The 24,860-nt window shown below is 35.6% G+C and overlaps 1 protein-coding gene and 1 long non-coding RNA gene across 2 annotated transcripts in view; both read left to right on the top strand.

Moving 5' to 3' along the window:
* The window catches only part of IL17REL (interleukin 17 receptor E like), a gene marked incomplete at both ends in the record, with an annotated part of 34,916 nt that extends 18,328 nt beyond the window's left edge, over positions 1-16,588 (top strand). The window contains 9 exons of the mRNA XM_083366628.1: positions 319-455; positions 2,958-3,029; positions 3,537-3,591; positions 7,610-7,773; positions 10,434-10,478; positions 11,669-11,726; positions 13,458-13,603; positions 14,955-15,020; positions 16,553-16,588. Coding sequence (XP_083222754.1) covers positions 319-455; positions 2,958-3,029; positions 3,537-3,591; positions 7,610-7,773; positions 10,434-10,478; positions 11,669-11,726; positions 13,458-13,603; positions 14,955-15,020; positions 16,553-16,588 — 779 coding nt within the window. The remainder of the gene's footprint in view (positions 1-318; positions 456-2,957; positions 3,030-3,536; positions 3,592-7,609; positions 7,774-10,433; positions 10,479-11,668; positions 11,727-13,457; positions 13,604-14,954; positions 15,021-16,552) is intronic.
* Positions 16,589-16,847: 259 nt separating this feature from the next.
* LOC310642874 lies at positions 16,848-21,723 on the top strand. The gene is made up of 3 exons (XR_014492977.1): positions 16,848-16,870; positions 18,678-18,794; positions 21,713-21,723. It is a non-coding gene; the product is annotated as an uncharacterized lncRNA (long non-coding RNA).
* The last annotated feature ends 3,137 nt before the right edge of the window (positions 21,724-24,860 follow it).

The following is a 24,860-nucleotide window of genomic DNA, read 5'->3' as shown; positions in this document are numbered from 1 at the left end:
TGGACATGTTAAGATTGCTGTTAAAGCCATTTTTATCTACATTTTTTATCAGAGACATTTTCATTTTAGCATTCTTTAAGAGTTGACAGTTGGTATTACAATTTTATTTATATTTACTCCAGATAAATTTGTATAAGATTGTACACTAACATTTAATAATTATTGAAATCAAATTTCCTACACAAATAACACTAACATTCCAAATAAAATTTAAAGTTTTCAATTAACTTGTCCTGTATTGACACTATAATTTTTGGCTATAGAAAATACAAATATAAAACATTATAATGACAGTTTTTTCTTTGTTGTAAATTTCAGTGAGCAAAATGGCTTATAATGTGGACAGAACAAGAAAAACCATTTCAGTGAATATTTCAGATGTCCAAAACATAGACTGTTATGTCCGTTTATGTCATCAAAGATTTGTATGTGAAGATGTGGGGCCTGTCACTTTGGTAAGTACTTCAGAGAAGCTGAAAATATTTTATGAAATTAATTCAGCTAGCAAAACAATATAAAATTTCTTACTTATTGAAGACATTTTAAGGGTAACGTAATTCCATGAGAATTCCAAGAATAATAGAAACATGTTTTTAAAAAAATATTATTTCCCCCTTTTTCCTAAAATCTGCACCTTTTTTTTTCCATCTTTTTTTTCTTGCTTTTTTCCTCCCCCATTCCCTCTAGTATTTGAAGACATCTAATTGTGAGAAGTTAGAACAGAAATTCTAAGGATTTCTAAATGCAAATGATAAGATTTGGACTTGTTGCCCTATAAAGAGAATACGAGTTTATGAAAGTTGGTGGAAAAAAATATATGGGATAGGATATAATAAGAAAAGTTGGGAATTGAGTGGGATGTAAATTTGATAAATAAATTAGGTATAAGGAAAAAGAAAACAAGGATACATAGGCATAATTCCTAATATGATTTGGATCTTGTTGCTATGTTAGAAATCATCTTTGCTAAGTATTATGAATAAAAAAAAATATCTATAAGAAGCTGTATTCAGTTCTGTGTAACCAGTGGTTAATGACTAAAGATTATTGTGGAAAGGGGATGTTTTCTTGAGATAAAGTCAGAATAATAAATGACAAGAAAACAGATGCATACAGTTATTCATGATACTGAGATATTATAGAGGGAAATGTGTCTGCCTTTTGGAATATCAGAATGGAATCATGAATAAAACTCAACACGGGGATACAGGACAAATGAAAGAAAGTATTTTCTCACCTAACCCATAGTCAAATTATACAATTTTGTAACTACCAATATATACTGGTGGCTGTCAAGTTGGACAGCTTTAAAGAGGCTTAGATTAATTCATAATAGTTAAGCCCATTTGTAGCTGTTAGTTATGAGAGCTATGGGTTAAGGTCAATATTAGAGACTTAATTCTAGCTTTCATTCTTCCTTTCAATTGTCCAGACAACAAGATAGCTACTAAGAAATGTTGCTTGGTGCTGGAAATATAAATAGGATGGAAGACTGGGTGGGAATAAGATATATGACAATGGACATCTGATCTTCTCAGGGTGTTAACCTTATCTACTTAATCTCTAATAAGTAAAGAGGGGAATGTAGAATTCTAGACATCTTGACCAGCAAAAATGTTAGTGAACAACAAATGCAACACACACAGAAGGAAAACAACCACAACACACCTAACTGATCTTTCCCCTTACAATGGAAACTGTTCTCAAAGTCAATAGGAGAGTCTTTTTCTATTAGTCTCTCTTATATTTCCTTCCTTCCCACTGAGTTCATAAGGATTCCTACATAAGTCTTCTTTCCTCAACCAAATCTTTAACTGAGACCTTCACCCTTTTCCTCCTATTGGAGAGGGAGCTTATCTTTTCCAGAACTGTGTGCAATTAGGAACTTCCAATGATTTCTGACCTCTTCCCCCAATAATGTCTTTGTGTCCCGATTATGGATTTCCAATAGATATTCCTATAGTCAGTGACGGATTAGGTACCCCTTGGGGACATCTAGTAGATTTCTTGGCATGTCAGTAAATATTAGACTGACCACTGTTAATTTTGGATCATATTATTTATCTGCTTTTAATATTTAAACTAATGCTAAAAAAAGTTAATGCAAAGACATGTAACTACAATTGTTGGAAAGCAAAGATGGGCAAACCTTTGAAGCATTTCATTTAGGAGGGGGGCTGAGGGGAGTAATTGAGATTCAAAAATGTAAAGTCTTTTAATCTTTATAAAAGGACTAGGATTTCTCTCCATCTCTTTTGAGTAGGATGTTATTTTTGGCACAACTGCAAAAGCATTTTCCTTCTTCCCAAGTTATGACCACAGTCTAAACATATACATATAATTACTTTGAATAAGTCAGAAGACAGCTTTAATTCTACCACGATCCTGGAATAATCCATAAAAAGGTAAAGGTAAAGGTTCCCCCGCACATGCGTGCTAGTTGTTTCCAACTCTAGGGGCCGGTGCTCATCTCCGTTTCAAAGCCGAAGAGCCAGCGCTTGTCCGAGGATGTCTCCGTGGTCATGTGGCTGGCATGACTAGACACCAAAGGCGCACGGAACACTGTTACCTTCCCACCATAGTGGACCCTAATTTTTTACTTGCATTTTTATGTGCTTTCGAACTGCTAGGTTGGCAGAAACTGGGATGAGTAACAGGCGCTCACTCTGTTATGCGGCACTCGGGATTCGACCCGCCAAACCGCCGACCATCTGATCAACAAGCTCAGCATCCTAACCCACTGAGCCACCACGTCCCTAGAATAATCCATAAATAAGTGCAAAGTTTTGGAATATTAAGTTTAAAATGCTAAATAAATAATCTTGTGCCAGCTTGAAGACCCTGTGTGTGTAGAACAGCAAAATAACTGAATATTTGTATAGACACATATATCTTTCTGCAACTCTTCTGTCTATGCAAAAATGTTTGACCTACCACCTGTTGTTTTATAATTTCAGATTCAGGGAAAGGATTTGATGAAATCCGTTTCTTTGCAATACACTCAACTGCTGCCTTGTCTATGTATTGAGGTAAATGTTTCCATGTAGCTTGATGTATGAACTAGCTCAATATACAGGAATTCTTCAAATATACATTCACAGGTGTCTACCGGATTGGGTCAATATACATAGAAATCAGCTGGCACTTTGATTATGCCATTGTGACCACCATCTTGTGATTTTTAACCACACCCTGAAGACACCTCTGAGTTCATGACTTAGAGGAGAGGGCTAATCCTAAATGGAAACCTGGCACACAGATAACAAAAATCTCAAAATGGTTTGCATTAGTATTACATCCAGTTTTTAATATTTAATCATTACAAAAAAAATAGTGAAATTCATTTTACTTAGATTTTTTCCCAAAGAACTGATATTTTATTTTTAGTTTATTTTTTCCTATTATGCATTTATGTTATTTGATTACTCCATAAGAGACCTTAGGAGAAAGGCACATAGAAACTGTCATATGGGCAATACTTAATTGAAAAGCAATTTATGGTGATTTGAACTAATGGATGCATGTTTGGATTGCAGGTGTGGCCAGCGATTTTAGATGCACGAAGAATGCAATTGTGCCCATTCAAGAATGGCAAGTGAAATAATGCTTCTTGCTTTTTCTGAGTTGTGATTATTCTATTTTAGAAACATAGACTAATGGGCGGGAAGAATAATGTCACATGAATTCTCCCCCCCCAATAATAGGTCACTCGAGACATTTGAGTGGGTAGGATACACAAACTGTAAAGTAAATAAACCAATAGATAAATCTGACTTCTACATTTGTGTTCCTATGGGTAGGATACACAAATTGTGGGTAGGATACACAAATTGTAAAGTAAACAAAGCAATAGATAAATCTGACTTCTACATTTGTGTTCCTACATTAGCTTGTTTATAAAAATTTTGGAGCGAGCCCTATAACAACAAAAAACCTGAGTGTCTGCCTTATTTTTCTAATTATGGGAATAATTGCAAAAATCTCAGCATTTCTATGGCTGTTGCAAAACAGGCACATAATATTCACTCATCATTCTGATCTAATTGTAGGAAGACCATGGATTCAGGTCAGTGGTTGGATTCATATATGTGAACAACCAGTTCTCTGTGTGGATGCTGCTTCTGGAAGTCCATTCTGGGCCTGGGAAACAAAAAATTAGCTACCAGTTCTGCTGAAGTGGTGCGAACTGGCTGAATCCCACCACTGATTCAGTCAAATAATAGAATAGGCCATATTAGTATGATACCATAGGACATGTAGGGTCAATTATACATATATGAAATAGTAACAATACATTCTGAGGATTATCCTTTTCTCCTGTGCCACTGAACAGAACCACAGGATTTATATTAACTTGAGAAACAGTGAAACTATTGGTTATTCCACTAATAAATAAGCAAGTACTGGAGATTTTAAGTGAAGCAGAAGGGGCAAAAGGAAGGAATGACTGTCTGTCTGTTCTGATAGTTTGTCCCTTTAGACTAGCTGTATTACATCTGGGCTGTGAAAATCCTGATTACTACCAGATAGGAGCAAAGAGTTACAAAATGCTGCCTGTCTACTGCATCCTTGTGGTCGTCAAGATTTATGCGGTGTTTATATGGTACCTTTTTGCTCACCGGATTAAAAATAAAAATACTGATCTTGTTTGCCTTTCAGAAAAACAAAGAAGTGAGAACCAGCTTTTAAAAAAAAAAGTGTTTGGGGGGATTGAATGCAAGGCCTTAAGAGAGGCAAAATAAAGAAGTCTCCCATCATAGATGCTAAGTAATAAGTGCTGAATAAGCAAGTGCTGAAATGCTCCACACAGGACGGGAGACTCTGTCTCTTCTCTAGGGGCAACTTCTGCATCTTCAGCTGGCACTTGCAGTATCTACAAGCTTCTTCCAACTCTTAGAAATGCTAGTTGAGACTGTGGAACAATGTGAAGTGCTTTGTTGACATGAGTCAAAGTTATCATGTACATGATGCTAACTATTGTTAGAGTGTTGAGCATATGCTTAAGAAAACATTTAGGGCATAATGTAATTTATGGAGTCTCACCAAAGCCAGTGAAGTGGTATCATTTGAACAACTTTATGATGTGGTTAAGGTCATTTCTCTATTTGCCAGAGCAACCCCAATTGCACTGATGATCAAGATGCTGGTTGTTATAATTAAAGCCCTACATGGGTCAGGTCCTGAACACTTGCAGAACCTTCTATTCTGAGTGGTTTGTGCCCATCCAATAAAATCTAGCAGGGATCTCTGAATTCCATCTTTGAGGGATTCCCATTATCAGGAACCACAAAAGTGTTACTTTTCTGTAGCTGACCTGCCCCTCTCTTTTGCAAGAGTGCTATATCTGAAGGTAGGTTAGCACTAATCCTGTTGGCATTCTGAAAGCTATAAAGACCTAGATTTTCTGGAAAAAACCTGAGGACTGGGCATAGGATGGTTCTCCTTCATGCATTAGCCAATACATCTAAGAAAAGGTTTGTAGATTGGCGAGCTGATATTTTTTAATTCTTTCAGTTTTATTTCTGTGCCATTTTTGAATGAATATTTTTGGAACTGAATGGCACATAAATTCCTGAAAATAAATGAATATCCTAATATGAATACACACTGTTTATATCCCCTTTCTACTTTCATGAAAAATTAAAAGCTCATTTAATATATATTTAGCCAGAACAATAGCATTCCCAATGATTCACAATCCATATTTTCATGTGGACTGATATTTTTTTTAGCTACAAGAACTGTCAAAAACTACTTTAGCATATAATAGAAACATTTTTATATCTTATGCTATGAATTGTATAATTGTATAATTATAAAGAGGAGACAAAATGTAGAATTTGAAGTCAGCAACTTCAAGTGTGATATTTAAGGATGAGGCATGATCATAAATAAGATGGCTTCATGTCTATTTTTTGCAACAGATAACAAAGTTTGCTAAATCAGGCTAGGCTTACTCATACTCAAAGCTGTCATAGTGTAAGCATAATAAAACGTGTAACAGTGGTAGTAGATACTAACAGGAAAAAAACATGAAATTTGCTTCCAAATTTGCATGTGCAGGCCTGAATTAACCATTATACAAAAAAGTATGTGCTTAATCTCCTATTAAGTCCTTATCTCTTTCACTGCCACACTTAACTTTAGTCAGGTTCATGCAATTGTCTTATCTGCTGTATTTGACTTTAATCTGCATTGCTGAAATATGTTTTTGGGTATAATGAGCAACTAAAGCTTAAAAGTTTGTTTTGAAGGGGTCATTAGATATCACATTTATTCCCATTCCATAGAAGGAGAGCTTCCCTTCCATTGAGGGGCACCATTGTTGGGTTGTGCTTGGGAAATCAGAGAGAGCGGGGGAGGGCATTCTATAACTCTATAAAGATCATACCTTCTAGCATAATGAATTAACTCTGCAAGGTTATTTGGTATGGGTTTCAAACAATTATTTAAAAGGGATATTTTTCTGGCAAATCTGCTGAAATGATAAATATGACCTGTCAGACTGCAATGCACCTCAAGGATTCTTATCTTTTCTGGCTCTGTCAATACTGTGCAGTTAAGTTGAGATTTCCCATTTAAAGGTGTGACTGCTAAGTAAATGGAAACTGCAGAATTGCCTTTGAACTCCATAATTCAGAATGAATTTCTTAGTCTTTCCTCTAAAACTGAACCATAATGGAGAGACTAGCTGGTTCTCATTAAGATTAAATAGCAAGCCCTACCTCCACTATTGGTCTGACCAAGCAAAGTTCCTGGGTTTGTGGAGGTTTCTATTTATTGTATGTTCAAGCAAACATAAGTTGAAATCTTGTTTAGATATTACTCTACTAGCACAGAAGAGAAGAAATTAAGCAGGCAAGGAAACAGATGTGCAGGGAGGCAGGGACGGGGATGTGCCTTAATAGCCACCTCCCCTTTTAACCTTCATGGACCTGGGCTAAGTGTTTGCATAAGACTGATAATGCTGAGCATCAAATCAAATAATGATGAGCAGCATTATTCTAATATAATACTGTGTTACAAATGCCTCCTTTTTGATGTTCTATGGTTGCTTATTGATTTTCTGAGGTTCTCTGACTTGGCATCCTGGTACAGCACTTCAGCTCCCATGAACCTTGAACTTTGTACAGAAATGCATTCATAGCACGAAGCATGAGATTTAAAGAGGGGAAGGAATGCCAGTTACATGAATTCAAACTACCACACAGAAGAAAACTCTGACCTATGTTTTTGTAGCACAAGTAATGAGTCCCAGGAGTAACAAGTGTAGTTCTTTACAGTGCAAGAATTAACTAGGTTGATGCTTTGCACACCTCAGATCAGGGTTCTCACACATTGCTGGAAAAATCTAAAAGGGTACTGGGTAGCAGCAAAGATATAGAAAACGTTTGATTATTTGATGCCCTCCTAAGTGAATTAGGATTTGTTAAAACTCAGATATGGTAACCCAATGAAGCCACAACTCTCTCCATCCTATATTAGTCCACACGACAGGCACTTAGTATAGAAGCATTTTGGATCAACATTCAGATTCAGATCAACATTCTGAATGTTAGAGAAACTCATATATATATATGTCTTTGTTTTCTTCATTTCATTATCTTAGATACTAAGTCTCTGTGGGATAATATTGTTTATCAACCTGCCACACAAACACTGACTTGGGAAGCTGTCTGTCCTGTTCATGTTACTGTCAGCCTTTGTCAACTGATGAAGATTAATGATCACTGTGTTGATCTAGAGGGCACTGTCAACATCTTTACAGAGAAAGTAAGCAATAATAATAAAAAAAGAAAATGTTCACTACAAAAGAAGTAGGCTTATTGCCCACACTACTGGCTGTCATGAATGCTTCTCAGATGCATGAAATTTCATTCAGTTCAACCGAACCATTTTAGCCATATTCACTAGACAATATTTTAGACTTGTCAGGTTCCTATAATGAAGCCCTATAGGGTACTCAAAGGCCCATGCAAATAAAAACAGAGGACCACTTATGGCCTATCTTTTTGATATCTGATTCACTTATAAGGCCAAAAACGCATACTCCAGTCCAACTTTCTCCAAGCCAAAAGCTAACCAGGGTTGTAAATAGAGTATATTCCATTTGACATATCTCCTACTTCTCTAACTTTGGATCACATCAATGTCTTATTGTAAACGTTCCAGAATAATGGAAGATGTTGCTTTATATTATTTGACATGCATATGGAGCAACATCTGAATCAAGGCACACCTATAGCCAATGCTAATCCTCTTTCACAAAACTAACACTAATGAAAGCAGAGCCAAAAATTTTAAACTAGTGTGACCTGCATGCAAACATAGATTTATAATTTAGAAGCTTACCTGCAAACATCGATTACCGTATTTGAGAAGGTTTTCACAACTGCATATTACATTCTCTGCACAGTTAACAATGTGTATTATGAGCTTTGGAGTGGGTGAGTCAAGATAGAGAGGATATATGGATCTCTGGAATCCATTGATTTTCATTCAGTTGATTTTAAAAATGAAAACTGCATGGTAATGGAAGAATTATCACACTTTATTAAGAGCATAAAGTAACCCAAATATTTTCCTCCTCCTTCACTTTTTAAAAAATGTACCAGATTTCTGAGCTCTCCACAATGACTTCATATCAGTGCTTCATAAAGACCAGTATGACTATATGAAAACATGTATTTCTTGAGCTTGAAGAGGAAGTTCATTTGGGCTTGCCTCATCATGTTGCAGAAATAAAAAGGCTATTTTTTGCAGCAGTTCTGGGTTTTCCAACTTGAGCTTCCTCTTTATATATCACTTTCTGAAATGCCAGAAACAGGATAATATACATGGGCTTTCAAGGAAGTGATGAGACAGAGAAGTACATTGTATTCATGAATGCAGATCATTTTAAAAAGAGAATTATCTCTCACCCCCCCACCCCCATTATGTGGATACTTAGCAAAGTATATAAAAAACTTCTCCCTTACATCTAGTAACTTTTAGTATGTTTTACAGGAAGATCAGTAATAGTAGAGTTTCATTTTTGACTAGTATTTATTTCATTTTGGGCTCCAGTGGGAACTCATTGTCAAATTTGCACCCAATGGCATCCATTGGGGAATAATTATGCAATCCTAGTAAGTGAAGGATCTACTTTTTCATACCCTATACCTTTGGTGCATAAATAATATAACAAATGTCTGTTATTTCAAATTTTAACCACTTATTATGAGAAAGTTCCAAATGGGCAAAGTGACTATTTAATAGTGACATGGTCTATTTTGGGGTGCTTACTCATTTGAGTTTTTATTTTATTTATTAAACAGATTTATATGACCATCCAAATCCCACATAATGATTCTAGGTGGTGTTCAACCATAAAACGTGACAATTTAACCCCACCCCCAGTCCCTTCTCCCTCACAGCAGCAACAAACACAGTCAAACAAGTCACTTGATTGGCTCCATATTAATCCAGGGTCCCCAAGATTATTGACAAAACCATGTCTTTGCACTCTTACTGAAAAGTAACAAGGTCGGGGTGAAACCCATCGCTGGGGGAGTAAGGGAGAGACCCACTACAGAGAGCATCTTTTCTCTTAGCTCCACCAATTTTATTTCCTTAATAGATGGGACCTTCAACAGTTTCTGCCTTCCCTCTCTGGTGGGCCAGGTAGAGGTAACTGAGGGGAGGTAGTTCTTCAAATAAACTGGCCCCAAGCCATGTAGAGCTTTAAAAGTTTTAAAGTTTTGGTTTGAGCCAACTGAGGGCATCCCCATGTAGAACATATTACAATAGTTCAAATAGGAATTAACCATGGCATGGGTGACTGTTACTTAAGCAGGTTATGAAATGGTCTTCTGTTAAGCATGTCATAGTTCAAAGAATCCTCTGTCAGCCAAGCATTGTCAGAAATGGAATCACAGTAGGTTTATTGTCAGGAAGGTATGGGGGTATTGCATAGATTTTTCAAACCAATTAATTACCAAAACCAAAATTCATTCAATAGTGAATTCAACAAGGTTGAGAACTTTTTCCAGAGGCAAGTCTAAAGAGCTAACCACCCCTTTCTAGATGAAACTGATTCTGATCTACAACACCCCTCTGCTCATTGTTAATACTCTTTTGAGATTCTCCCATCCCTTTCTTAGCCCCAGAGATTTCTTTTACAATTCCTGCTCTTAGCAGAGATCAGATCAGATCAGATAGCCTCCATTACAAATCTAACATTCTTGTCCAAGTACAGAATAGTTTCAATGCAGAGGGAGGAGTTGTGGAGACAAATATAGCCATGGACTAGGGTCAGCAGAGACTGATTTCCCCCTTCACTCCAATTGTGTTCATTGTGCATGATATATCATTACAATTTTACAGAATGTTCTTGTTCAGATGCTTGTCTTTTCAGGGTTGGCTAACAATTTAATAATCTTTTTTTCAATCAGGTGAAATATTCCCGAGTTGATACACATCCAAATCTTTGCATGAAGGTATATTATTTCCTAACAACTTATACATTTATCCAATCACCATGTCTAAGTGAGAGGTTATGACCCTTATTCTGGTTTATGGCCTCAATACAGATTTGATTTGATTTGATACAGTCATGAACTTTTTTAGTGTGCAAATCTCTTGTTTCTTCTGATGGAACTTGAAACTGGTAGTTTAGTAGATATGGTGGAAAACTTTATATCCCACCAGGAATTCTGAAGACAGTCTCTTTTCTGAACCTGGTGTTTGACTTGTCTGTCCATGTGGTGGTGGGTAATTTTCCACTGAAATCAGGTGATATGTCGTTTTGAAACAAATGTCAATTTCAGAGGAAGAATTTGTCTTAGCCATATAGTAGGGTGGAAAATAATTTTATAGCTCCTTCCCATCCTTCACAGGCCCATATCAATAGCTAACAATGATTGAACTGTGAAATGTGTAAACTGTGTAAAAGGTACCATGTATATGCTGGCCTTACTGTAAGTATAATCACCTTTCCGAGATAATTTGGAAGAAAAAAGCAAGACTAATAATGTAAACACTTTCGTTGACACAGAATGCTAATTGAACATAAAAAGTTATGGTAGAAAAGGTATCCAACAGTATGGTCTGGATCATCCATTGTTGCAAACAGCGATAGGTTTAACAGTTTATGGAACAAACCACAATTGGTTCATACAATGCATGAATCTATAAACCATGGTTTTTAAAGAGCAATGGCTAATTTATAACAAATTCATACTAAAATTTTGAATAGTTTTGGCATTGCATGACTGATCAATCCAGCTCATGTGGGTCAATAAGTTATAGGTATGGTAAGGAATTAATATATAGTAGATCATAAATTAGAATATGATGCAAATTATACATTATTTTTACAAGTCCATTATTCCCACTACCCTTCATTAAAATACCTAGGAAGAGTTTTATTATTTAATTTTATGGATATTTGTTCAAAGGTTTATCTGATTGGTTGTAGTGGGCTTACTCTTTAGGATGCAGCCATAAGTTGCTCTATTATTTCTTTAGTCTTATTAACCCTATAAGAAACATTGCTATTCAGCCTGATAGGACAATTTCTCTAGAGATAGAGATTCAATCCATTCAACATTTTGCCTCAGTTTATTGCAATAGAAAATTCAGGCTGGATAACTCAGATTAAATGTTAATTTCTTTTAAACCTTTTTAGTTTGCAACTGAACACAACATCTGGGTTAAATGCCCATTCAATCATGGACAATTTCAAGGTAAAATATTAAATCTAATGTAATTGTAATTGTAATTCATAATAGATTAAATGATTAACAGTAACCAAAGCATATAGAAATAGTTTGGTCTATACAGAGCATAACATGTAAATGATTTCATTATTAATATCATTTAAACTTGAAGAATTTTAAGTAGTATGAGAATATATCTTTTGATTTGTGATCTTTTTGTGATAAAATGATGTCTGAAGTCCCAGGAGAAGAGGAAATGCATTTCAGAGGAAAAAGACACAACACAGTTTTGATAGTTTGTGTGGGGAAAAAGAGAGTGAAGACAACTCCTCCCTAATAGTTCTCATGTTATATGTTTGATGGTACAAGTGTCTCTCTTGGTTTTTGGAACATGACAATTTTTCATCATATAGTGTGTATAGTGTTTATTCCTTTAGAATAAATCAAACATTTCCTAAGCTATAAGGACGTTCATTAAAGTGCAACTTTTGACTTGTATGTCATCATCTACTAATTATACCAGCTGCTGGTTTTCATCATGTTCCAATAAAATTCCCATACAGAATTTCCATCACCAAAACTGCAGTGAAATATTAAGTTTATTTCAGCCAATCCAGTAAAGCCCTAATTTTAATGAAAAGAAGTTTAGTATGTGTTTATGAATTCCTTGATCATCTCTGTTTTTTTTAGATAGGAAGTCCTTATAAGGAAATCTGACAGACTCATTCATTGCCTGCATAAGAAAGCAGAACAAGCAGTTAATTTAATTGATAGGTTTTCAATAGATTGTTCTTCATATAAGGAATAAAGGTAAAGGTAAAGGTTCACCCGCACATACGTGCTAGTAGTTTCCAACTCTAGGGGCCAGTGCTCATCTCCATTTCAAAGCCGAAGAGCCAGCGCTTGTCCGAGGACGTCTCCGTGGTCATGTGGCCGGCATGACTAGACACCGAAGGTGCATGGAACACTGTTACCTTCCCACCATAGTGGTCCCTATTTTTCTACTTACGTGCTTTCAAACTGCTAGGTTGGCAGAAGCTGGGATGAGTAACAGGGGCTCACTCTGTTATGCGGCACTCGGGATTTGACCTGCCAAACTGCCAACCATCTGATCAACAAGCTCAGCGTCCTAACCCACTGAGCCACCACGTCCCTTTTCTCTACACTAGCCATACCCAATTCCTGCAACCAAAATTTTTGCCAACTGATTTGAATTAAATTGAATTGACAAATGTGGAAGGTTTTGATTGCACATTTTAGAAGTAGGAATAAGACTGTTGGAACAGAGGATGCCTTTGGAGCTCGGTTCAAAACCGCTTCATGGAATATGATTCCATCATAATATTATAAAAAATGTAAAATTATGAGTGTATGAAATATTTTTTTTAAAAAAATGTTTACCATAGAGCTATGAGAATGCATTTTATTATTTGTAAGCCTATGAATAGAATAAACATCCAGTGTGGTGTAGAGGTTAGTGAGATAGACTAGGTCAGGGCTAGGCAACCTTGGCTCTTTTATGACTCATGGACTTCAACTTCTAGAATTCCTGAGCCAGCTATGCTGGCTTAGGAATTCTGGGAGTTGAAGTCCATGAGTCATAAAAGAGCCAAGGTTGCCTACTAGGTCAAGGAGACCCAGGTTCAGCTTGCAATTCTTTCTAAGCCCAGTCGTTATAATAATAAGGTATGTCAACTGAAATATTACTAATCAAGTTAGGATTACATATCAGTTTGATGGGTTTCTTTCTGTTCTCAGCTTGGAAAATGAGGCTTGCTGTGATGGAACAACAAATAGAAGTTTCTTTCATGTCACATTTTGAAGCAGAGTTTTCAGTACTTGTATGTAACAGGACCAACTTGCATTCATGCAACTCTTCTGGGACCCTCAAAGCCTATTCAGTGGTTAGTGCAACTTTTTATGTTTCAAAGATGTTTAAGCAAATCTAGCGTGAAGGAGATATGCCTGCCAAATTCATTTCAGATAAAAATGCTAAGAAGCATGCAATGCATGAGAAACAGTTATGTTAGAAAAGATTATATGTCTATATGTACACTTGCCATGCTCACAATTATTCACACATGTGAACATAAGTTCTTAATGCTGCCATATATTTAAATCATAGTGAACAACTACATATGTACAGTTGGACTGTAGGTATAATGAAATGTAGTGAGGAGGTGGATTTCCAGGAGGGAGGTGACGTACTGCAGAAGTGTAAGAAGCAACCCAGCCCCTCCCTAATAGTTCACAGAATATATTGTGGATGCAGATAGTAGAAGTCTCAGTCTGATGAGATTGTGTTTGTGTCTGTGTCTGTGTGAAGCAATAAACACTCAGCTCAGAAGAAACATCACATTTTATTCCTGACAGTAGGCAAAGGATTTACTCTAAAAGTAGATACTGTATATATTTGAAAAAATCCTGAAATGTTCTTTAGTGCTATGCTGGGAAATGATGATTTGAAGACAAAGTCTCCATACTGATTTTTACATACTGACTCCTTCCAATTTTTCTCATAGTAATTTCACAGTCAGCAATTGTTGCTGATCTAAAAACTTATTTCTTGTTCATAAAGATAAGGTTTTTTTTAAAAAAAACACCCATATTTTTCTTTCAATGCTCCCAGAGATTACACCTGAAATTTCAGTATACAAAACAATATGCAACATTGTATAATGTTTAAAATGAAATATTTATTAAAGAAAGACTGGCTGTCAAACTCTTAATTCCAGAATTTAAATAAATTGGAAATTCTCTCCTAGCTTTTATTCCAGAAACCCAACAGAGACAGAGTATTATTACTATTTTGGGGGTGGGGGTGGGGTATCAACATGATTGTAAGTCAATAGTCTCTTTTTGGCAGTATGTCGAGTATACAGTATTTTCTCTCTCTCTCCCCCTCCTTCCCTCTCCTTATTTCACATCTTGGAAATCAATGTGTCTACTGACTGACATCTGTGTTCTCTATGATATCAACAAATGGCAATTTCAGAAATTCCAAGATCATTTCTAGAGTTTGAGAAATAAGACATATTCCCATGTAATCCCAAATGTTAAATCAATTAACAAGCACCTTCAGATGACTCTAGCATAGCAAGCCACTTGATGAACATGTCAGGAGCAGTGAAATCTGCATTAGAGTAAAGCTAATATGTTTTGTGAAACCGCAGAATAAGTGGAAGGCAACAGATCAAAAAGATTACACGGCTTTATTTTCTTGAAGTTGACTTGGTTTTGACTTGTATTTTCCAGGGTGGATTAAGTTTACCATCTGTCAACATTTCAGGGAAACCTTGTGGCTCAAATGTTTGCATTAAGGTATTTTTTTTATATTAAGCTCTCTTATGGATCTGCATGCAATTAATAACAAAGTGTGTGTGTGTGGTGTGTGTGTGTGTGTGTAGGGAAACACATAAAAGATAAAAATCACAACATCTCACATTAAAATAATGTTAATAATGATATTAACTATCTGGGAAATGATTCAACATTTTAAATTATGCAAAGCAACTACCGTATCTCTGACTGACAAGAGATAATATTTTCAAAGCTTTCTCAAAGGGCGACCTGCATTCAATCCCTGTTTTATTTGGAAGTGAAATTCCCCAGATGTTGAAAAATCAGAGCCCAAGTGATGGCCAAACACATCAGCTGCCATTAAAGGTGGGCAGTAGGAGTAGCGCCATAGCTGGGCAGGATGGGAAAAGTCTTCATACCCTGAGGAGCATGAACAGAAGATAATCACAACATAAGTAGCAGCAAACTCTTCAGCAAACCAGTTTCTTGTATTTTCAATGGCCAACTGAGGCCAAAAGCATGCACATGGAGCAGTAATAATAAACACATCTCTATAAATCAATCAGCTAAATGCAAACATTAGGAGCAGTATTTACTTTGCAGGCAGGAAATGGAACAGAGTTGGATAGTCCCTTTTCTTCCTCCTCCTTTTAAGTTTGGGATATATAATCTGCTGGCCAAAGCATCCCTGTTGTCAGTGTGTGTTCTGCTGCCTCAGAGCATAGCTCTTCCTTCACAATTTACTGTAATACCATTGTCCTTGAGTGTGTATAGATAGTTATCCTGAAAGTGGAGTTGTAAAGAGTCACTGAAATGCCTTTTAATTGGTTAAGCAGTGGTATTTCGCCTTTTCTGGCATACTTCTGTTCAACTAAGACCACCTTTGAAGTGATCTTCTGATATGGTATTTTGCTTCAAAGTATTTTTTTTTCTAAGTTCAGGTTTATTTCTCTGCAGCTATCATTATCACAAGTAAAAAAAAATCCCAAAAGACAGAGAATTAGTGGTTTTTTTCCCCTTGCTGGTATTATTTATTTTTCTTACCAACTTTTTAGACCCTCAGCCGGTAATCAATTCTCCCATGAAAGCTTTTATTACAGCTTTGTCTTCTTCCAGATACTCAGCCTTTTCATTTCTCACCCCTTCTAAAACCAGTTTAAAACATTTGGAATGGATCCATGTTGATTTGAATCCTTTTTAGATTTATTTGGATAGTAAGACAATATAAACTTGGAAATATTTGAATATGCACAGTTCTACAGCTTGCAAAGAATGAGCAAATAATTAATGCTAGCCTTTTCTGGCAAAGAGCTGGCCTTAGAGAATTGTTAGCCTATCCATGATTGGTTCTTGACCAGAGACAGAGTCATTCATCTTGTCCTTTCAGATCTATGCTCAAAACACTCACATATCACAAAACGAAAAGAAGATATAGGTAGTCCTTACTTAATGACTGCAATTGGGACTGGTAATTCAATCATTAAGCAAAGCAGTTTTGAAATAAAACTCCAGTTGTACTTTCAATCTTCCTTTAACTTTCCTTTGCTTTACAGACTTGCAAAGGTCATAAATTTGAGGTTTGGTCATAAGGTTACTAAGTGAATGATTGCTAAAACAAGGCAGATACTACAAGGCACCCTCATACAGAATTCCATTTAGTGTCACTCCAAAACAAAATTTAAAAATATTCCTCCATGTTGTACTTCATCTGTATGCTAAAAAACCCCTGAGAATATATGTGCTTGGATTTTATTGCATATTGTCTCTCATGATTATTTAGGAAAATGTTTTCCTTTTCTTTTTTTTAAACAAGGGCTGGAGGACAGATGTGGACTATTCTGTTTCTTCATACGTCTGTGATTTACCCTGCAGTAAGTTTCAATAGAAAAAAAAAGGCTATTGTGTATGAGATAAGGCAAAATATCTGAGGTTTTCTAACAGAAGTGATTTGGGAAGCTAGCACACTACCGTCCTCATCCTTTGGTATAGAGAAGTGTTTCTCAACTTTGGCAATTTTAAGATGTGTGGACATCTACTCTTAGAATTCCCCAGCCCCATGGCTGGCTGAAGAATTCTGGGAGTTAAAGTCCACACATCTTAAAATGGCCAAGGTTGAGAAACATTGATCTGGAGAGTTAGAGTTTTCAACCTGTTGTGGTGGGGAGCTGATATAATATGGCTTTTACTCAAGACTATTTGCCTCTGGAATATGAAGGGTTGTTCTGAGGACCCTGTGAAGATGTTTTAATGAAGTGAAAACCTTTAATAAATACATAGAGAACTATTGAGATTGCCATCATGGTGATAACTGCCAGAAGATAATATGCAGCTACCAAGATTACAGTCATGATGGCTGTATGAGGACTATGTAAGAGAAGATACTGACTTAACAAATAAAACCTCCAGACATATAGATAAAATCTGACTATGAATGTGATGGCAGGCTAAAGATGAGAGCCAGTATGGTGTAGTGATTAAGACAGACTAGGAGACCCTGAGTTCTAATCCCACTTTAGGCATAAAGCCAAATGTGTGACTTTCAGCCAGTCACTCTCTCAACCCTAAGAGAGAGACAATGGCAAGCCAGTTCTGAAATCTTGCAGGAAAAGTACAGGGACTTATCAAGGCAGTCAGCAGTAGTCAATGTTGACTCAAAGGTGCAAAAAGGAAAAAAAAAGAGTAAGGCTTCTCAAGATTATTATCTATGAGATTCAGAATGTACAGTCTCTGCCTTGAAAATAGCCTGTGGTGAACTACAGTATATAGTACAGTCAAACATGAGGACAGGAAATGACCACAGGAAATACTTTATGGCATTTTATATTATGACATAAAATACAATAATTACAGTAATTTTATGTTATAAAATGTTTTATAAAATCCTCCAAATTTCAGTTCCATGGGAGTCAAGGATCCTGTATTTTAGATGCACTCTGTAAGTTAGTCCATTTGAGATACTTTGGTTCAAAAGTTCTTGCCCTATGGTGCACCATTTTGCACAGTTAATGGTTACAGACAAACAGAAGAATTGTAATAGTATGTAGATGAAGCACAGTACTTATTGATTTCTCACTGTTCAGCCAATTGTACTGAGGGCAAAAGATACAGTATTTTGAGATCATGGAGGAATTTTGATAGCTCTGTTTGACCCAGGAATCATATTCTCTGTCCATTTTTATTCTATTAGATTAGGAAACAAAAGAATCTTTTGCATATTGTCCAACAAAGAGGAATTGAAGCAAACAGATGATAAGAAACATGACAAAATACAGAATTCCTTGCATGTATCTCATTGCCTTTCCTCCCACTCCAAACAATTGAAAATTAGGGCATTTCATTATATGAATTTCCAGCAAACTTTCTGCTGGGAGGCTTTCTATATTAGTAGGTTTGTGTGCTGATGACAGTAACATTCCTGGAGTATGTCAACATCCATTTTAACCTCCATTGGATCTTCCACTTTGCTGTCTGTTTGGAACATGATGGTTAATGGTAAATGGCCACCAAACCCTGTTAATTCATTTACATGGTGCTTTTGTTATGAAGCTTGTCGATCTGTTTTTTCTTCTCTATGATTTGGTTTTGACTAGAAGAACTATCAAAACCTAATGAAGGAAAATAATAAGGTCCTTCTTATTCTTAGATGAACATCTAAGATACTATTTTGTTTAATTCCAGACTCTTCTACTGGGACTCAAGAATATTATGAATATTCCTTAAGCATCCTCTCTCTCATAGCATTTCTTGCCATATTTCTAATCATGTTGGCTCTCCTTGGACACAAACTTTTGTCAGGTACTGATTTATGCAGCAAAAAAGTCAACAGTTTGGTTGTAACAATAGAACTTTAGTTATAATCGATAGATTTTAATTATACAACAGTGCCTTGGAAGTTTATTAGAAGTAATAATACACAATCAGCTAATGGCTTCTTATTTTAGCTTTGTATTTTCACAATATACATTCAAGGAAAATTTGCACAGGGCAAATGTACAAGTGTTTTTTTTTAAATGATAACTTTTACAATTCTATCATGTAAATTTTCCTTTGATTATTATACTGAACGTTCAGGGCATTTTTTTTACCCATTTGCAGAAGCTTATTACATTTGGAATTATTCCCTCTTCAAAGCACCCTTTGTTCCTATTGTTTTGCATGTATTATGGTTTCTGTGTGAAATCTATTTTTATACGAATTTAATTGAGATCCAGTGGCAGTAATAGTAAAATATTGCCTATGAAGAAAGAGGAAATAGAAGGCAAGGATTGTGGGTACAAAATCTTCCAGCAATAAATTCATAATTAAATTATTTTAATTAATTTAATTAACTTTTAATGTTGAGTTTTGATTTTTTTGCCTCTTATATAAATTTTATATAAAGTTTTTGTTTTCATATTTTACTTATACACCTCCCAGAGTTCCTTTGTGAGGAAGATGAGCAATTTCTATATTTTTTTATAAATAAATAAATAACCAGAGACAATGTGTAAAGCATTCTTTATCATGCATCATTTTGAGTGTGAGCTCTGCAGTCAAATTTAATTTATAAATGAAACTGATTTCCAGCCAATGCTCTCTGGGTAAAACATGCAAAAGAAGCAAATGAGTGCAAGTCCTTTTTTTTTTTTTGCAAATCCTTTTAGAAAATGTGTTCTAGAGATGAGGTAACTTTCCTATTAATAGAACAGCCATCTGGGCAAATAGAATCAATCCCAAAGTATCCATTTCTTATAAATGGATATGGTTGCTTTCCATTTACCACCTTTATCATCCTGGTATGCTACTTAGTCTCTTTATTTTCTTTTTCCAGGCAGGTACTGCATTTCCAAGCCAAATATTTTCTGTGAATGCTTTTGGATATTATATGCGACCCAGAGACAAGAATTGCTAAGGGCATTTTTAGATGTGCAGTTAATTTTGTACTTGGCACTGTGTTTTGAAAATGTGACAACTACCGACAAAAAAATGATTTTTTAAAAAAAAATTAAAATCAAGGTGTGGCAAATTGTCTGGGGTGTGACAAGTATCCAGAATGCATGCAAGAAATTCTATATGTACTTACTGACTTTTGGATTAGAAACTGAGTCCGCCACATGACTGCATAGGCCAACTACTTCTAAATGTCTTTCAAGAGAGGGATTGACCCTTTTTTGCTTCAGCAATAAAACTTAATATTTGTATGAAATCTCCAGCTTCATTTACATAATAGATTTGGATTTTATACCTGTCACTTACAGAAGCCAATGTTCTGTAAGTCAATCTTCCCCAGTTTGGTACTTTCCAACTAGCTTGAGCTTCCCCTTAATCATGCCATACTAAAGTTGCCACATTCATTAGAAAATACAATGTTGGCTCCATAATATCAATTATAAAGATTGATGGCATTTTACTTCCCTTTCACACCTGAATGCATCAGTAGATATGTTAACATGCCTTGCTACAATTCCATTGTCTGATATTTCTCCTAAAAAACTGGATTTCTGTGTATGGCTTTCCCGTGTACATGCTTTCCATTTCTGAGTAAGAAATGTACAAACAAAATCAATGGGTGAGTTAGGGCACAGTACGTTTTGTGATACAACTCTCAAATTTTTTAAGACTGTTCATTCAAATAGCAGACAAGCATTCCAATTACGGTATCCTGGTGGATTTCTATGTCTGATGGTAATTTGGGAAATTAAAAGTCATAATACGAACTTACTGGCTGATTCACACATATATGTTGTACTTCCCATAAGTTACTACTTAGTGATTGATTGATTATGTAACTTGTACTGAATTGCAATGTTCATACTTTTGTTAAAAAGCATTGTTTTTGAAACAACTGAGCAGTAGTCTATAATCTTGTTTATATAATTTGATCTCAATACTGATATTACAGTAATTGTATAGTCAAGATGGAATAATGAAATCCTTTTAGTTTTGTTATATAAATGATGTTTTTACAAATACTACAGTCCAAATAAAATGTATTTGGGAACCCCAGTAGAGTGTCCGGGAACTCGATGAGTGTATAGAGACCGTTTTTGATTGCTATCAATCTCTCAGTCCACCTGATTTTTTATACTGATTTTTTAAATTAAAGATTGTGGAACTCCAATGCTGCAATGCACATGAGCAGTCTTTTGCTGCATTTTGAATTCTATGGAATTTGCTAGGTGAGCCTCAAATAGATCGCATAAAGCTTCTTTGAAAATAAAAATGATGAACACCTGTAAATGAGGTGTATCCATCTACTCAGAAAAAGAAAAAATGGCAGGCAGTATTAGCAGAGAGCTTCCGGTGGAATGACCAGTTAGAGTGGAGTAGCAGGTAACTTCCATGCTTTGGAAATGGTATGCTTTCCAACAGTAATTTTACAATTTTAACACTCATAACATTTCTCATTTAAAATGTTCAACATGTTTCAGATGCTACACCAACTTCCCAATGGTTGGGAGATCCTAGTTCTAGCTTAATCCAGTGCCATCACCATACATGCTCAGAGAAGCTTTCCACAGCTGAATGGTTAGTGGGTATGTGAACCAAGGACAATATGAATTCACTAGGGTATTGAGATTAAGGGAAAAAATTATCTACTTACCACCACACAGTTTTATACTCATTGGAATAGAGCCATATACATTGCCAAAAACTCACAGAACAAAGACTCTCGTAGTGACATAAAGAGCCACAGTGAAGAACAGTATTAATTTATTAGATTTTTTTCTCAGTTAATTCTAGGAAAACTTATGAAGAAAAAAGTGTAATACACATGATAATACACAGGTAAGCATGTGTTTTTGTATAGTTCTTTGACATTCTGAAGAATCTTTGCTCTAAAATGCAAGTAATTACTTTACAGTCAGTGTGTCATGAACTCTTAAAATTGAGGATGAATCTTAGTTTTTTTAATATCAGTAAAATAAAAGGCACTGAATTATAACTAATGTATGAATACAACTAAAAATGTCAGAGGATGTTCCATAGCCATGTGACATATTTTTACGAATACATTTATAATATTCTAATAATGGTGGAAAAAATGTTCTTCTGTTAGAATTTCTGATTCCACTAAAATTACAGTTTTCCTTATTTGAAATAATTTAAAGTTTCTATTTACTTTTAGGTAACACAGTTCTGGAGAAAGATATGAAGTATATACCTCACACTCCTTACCTTGGTAAAATATTATGTGAAGGATCTGTATACTTGGGTTGAGGCCATTTAAGTTGGTTTAGGGCATAATTGATAGTTTAAATAAATTCAAAGCTTGTCATTTATTATTTAAATTCAGAAGGCCTGGGCTAATTTTATTGATGTTGGAATGAAATGTAAATCCTCTCACTCTCTGAATTGATTGTTAAATCATCACTTATTACTCTAGATAATTGCTTGAACCTTTTACTTAGAAATGTCAACTAGAACTCAGTCTCCTGCCTTAAACCAGAGATCCCCAACCTGTGGGCTGCATCCTACTTCCAGGCCATGGGCTGATGGCCACTGGGCCGCATGAGTGGCTGGCCAGTGTACCTGTGTGCATGCATGCATGCCCCCCTTTTGTGTTAGCAGTGCCATTTATTTCAGAGTATTTCCATACCAGAGATTCATCATATTTTATCATGTCATTCAGCCATACGTGTAGTACTGTTTCACTAAAAAAGATGGGTTTTATATGACCACCGTGATGGCTGAGGCTGTAAGGTGCTATAAATTACTTTGTCTGGAAACATTTTCATCTAAATTTAATTCGTTTGAAATGGAAAACAGCTAGAGAGCTCTTAAAGCAGCATAAATATGTTATGGAGGGGTCCAATATGGCCAGGTATAAGGAATTAATATAGTCCTGGTTATATATGTTTAGCATTAACTACAATTATGTTCATTATTATTCATCATTTTCAATTTCCCATTAAGAGAGTTAATCTTTCCATGGTTTCATTTGATGGATTCACTATCTTGTTTGCCAATTTAGAAACTTTTTATAGGCCTAGAAATCCAGTAACTGTAGAGAGAATGCATTAAGGCCTTTCCTATTTTTTGGGAGGTGTTTTGTTTTCATCTGTATTGAATGGGGAGATAGATCTGACATATTTTGATAGAGGGCATTTCCCATTTGACAAATTCATAGAAAATGAATATCCTTTTTATCAATACTCTCAGGATCAATAGTTTCTACTCCTTTTGTGACAGAATATATTCAAACTGTTTTCTGCTTACGTAGTTTTGCCTACATATCCCAATGAAAAAATGATACGTTTCCTGATTTGCAAGCAAAGAATTATTACCTATTGTCTAATGATATAAATTACGGCTACTACTGCCTGCCAATAGTTGCAGAACAAGCTGTTTTGGGGAATATATGAGCTAGTAAAACAGATTGGCAGCCTTAGTGACTGATAGAAGTGGAAATGCATAATTGCACTTTTCAAATTGGAGATATTTCAAGAGTCTTGTGTCTCATTTTCTTCTTTCCTCAGGATGAAATAGCACCATTTGTTTTATGTATGAAGAAAAGCAGACAACTTAGCAGAATGTTGTCACTTTCTCCGTTTTAACAAGTAATTGAAAGATTTCTCTACTGTAAAGAGTTACATGTGTAAATAATCCTCCTGTGCCAGAGGTCTTCCTTGACTTCAGTAACATAGGAATAAATTTTTGTGAGGAAAATTCCTTATCCTCTGCCCTATTGTCTCCCTTGATGAAATAATTTAATAACAAAAAGTCTTTCTGTAAACAATGTGAGTTTCTCCTGAATCAATGATGGTGCCCTATATATTTGTGGAACATGTTCCTACCAACATAAGAGGAGGAACTGGAACCTGGACATTTCATACATAATTAATAGTTTTATTCCCACCCTGATGATGATCAATTCCATGAAATAAATCATGACAACAGCACTATCAGTGTAGTTCATGGCATTTTTAAGCACTGTGGTATATAGGATGAATCTATGATAAAATATGCTCTGTAATGTAAAAAAAATCACTGATCTCTATGATTCTTTCATGTTTTATATACCTTCCTCTTTGAAGATCATTTCATTCAGAATATTACTTTCTATTAAGAGAAATAAATGTCAGGAAAATATGTAAGGAATAAAATTATATATATGTATATATATGTATATACATACATACATACATACATACACATACATACATACACATACATACATACATACATACATACATACATATATAGGCTGGCAGCTAGGCTGGCAGCTGAGACCAGCCCATCCACTCAAAACACCCCCCCACCCAATCAGAACACACCCACCATTCAAAACACACTTCCACCCAATCAGAACACACTTAATCCCCCACCCAATCAGAGCACACCTCCACCCACAGAACACACCCCCTCTGGCAGTTTAAAAAAGAGGAACAAACAGCCACATGCTTCTCCCAGAAGAAGGAAGCAGAAGCCACCAGCCTGATGATGACGGATGGGATTCCGTCGAAACGTCGCTCCTACACCTTTATTCTACGCGGGGAAAAACCCGAATAACCAAAGATCCATATATTAAATAAACAAGTTCTTAAAAAGTACTGCCATGGATAGAAACCTAGCACTTAGACACTGATCAGGTTTACTAGAGAATTGGATTTATGTAACTGGCAGTGACATAATATTTTCAGTGATTAAAGTTCTGGGCATACTTTAGACAGAACTGAGTTCTATTAAATTCTGTGGCACATGTGTCTGATTTTAGTTCTTATGTACAGGTTCTGCAATAGTCTGTTATTGATTAGTGGGCTGCTCCTATGAACTGTCTGTCATCTGTTTCCTACAATCTAAGCTAACTTTGTCAGAACATTTCAATGTTTAGTGGCATTAGGGTAGCATCTTTTCAGAGTAACAAATATTCTAGAAAAG

Source organism: Vipera ursinii, assembly GCF_947247035.1.
Source record: "Vipera ursinii genome assembly, chromosome: 6".
NCBI classification, from domain to species: Eukaryota; Metazoa; Chordata; class Lepidosauria; order Squamata; family Viperidae; genus Vipera; species Vipera ursinii.
The sequence above is the reverse complement of the archived record's forward strand: the minus strand, read 5'-3'. Positions and strand labels throughout refer to the sequence as shown.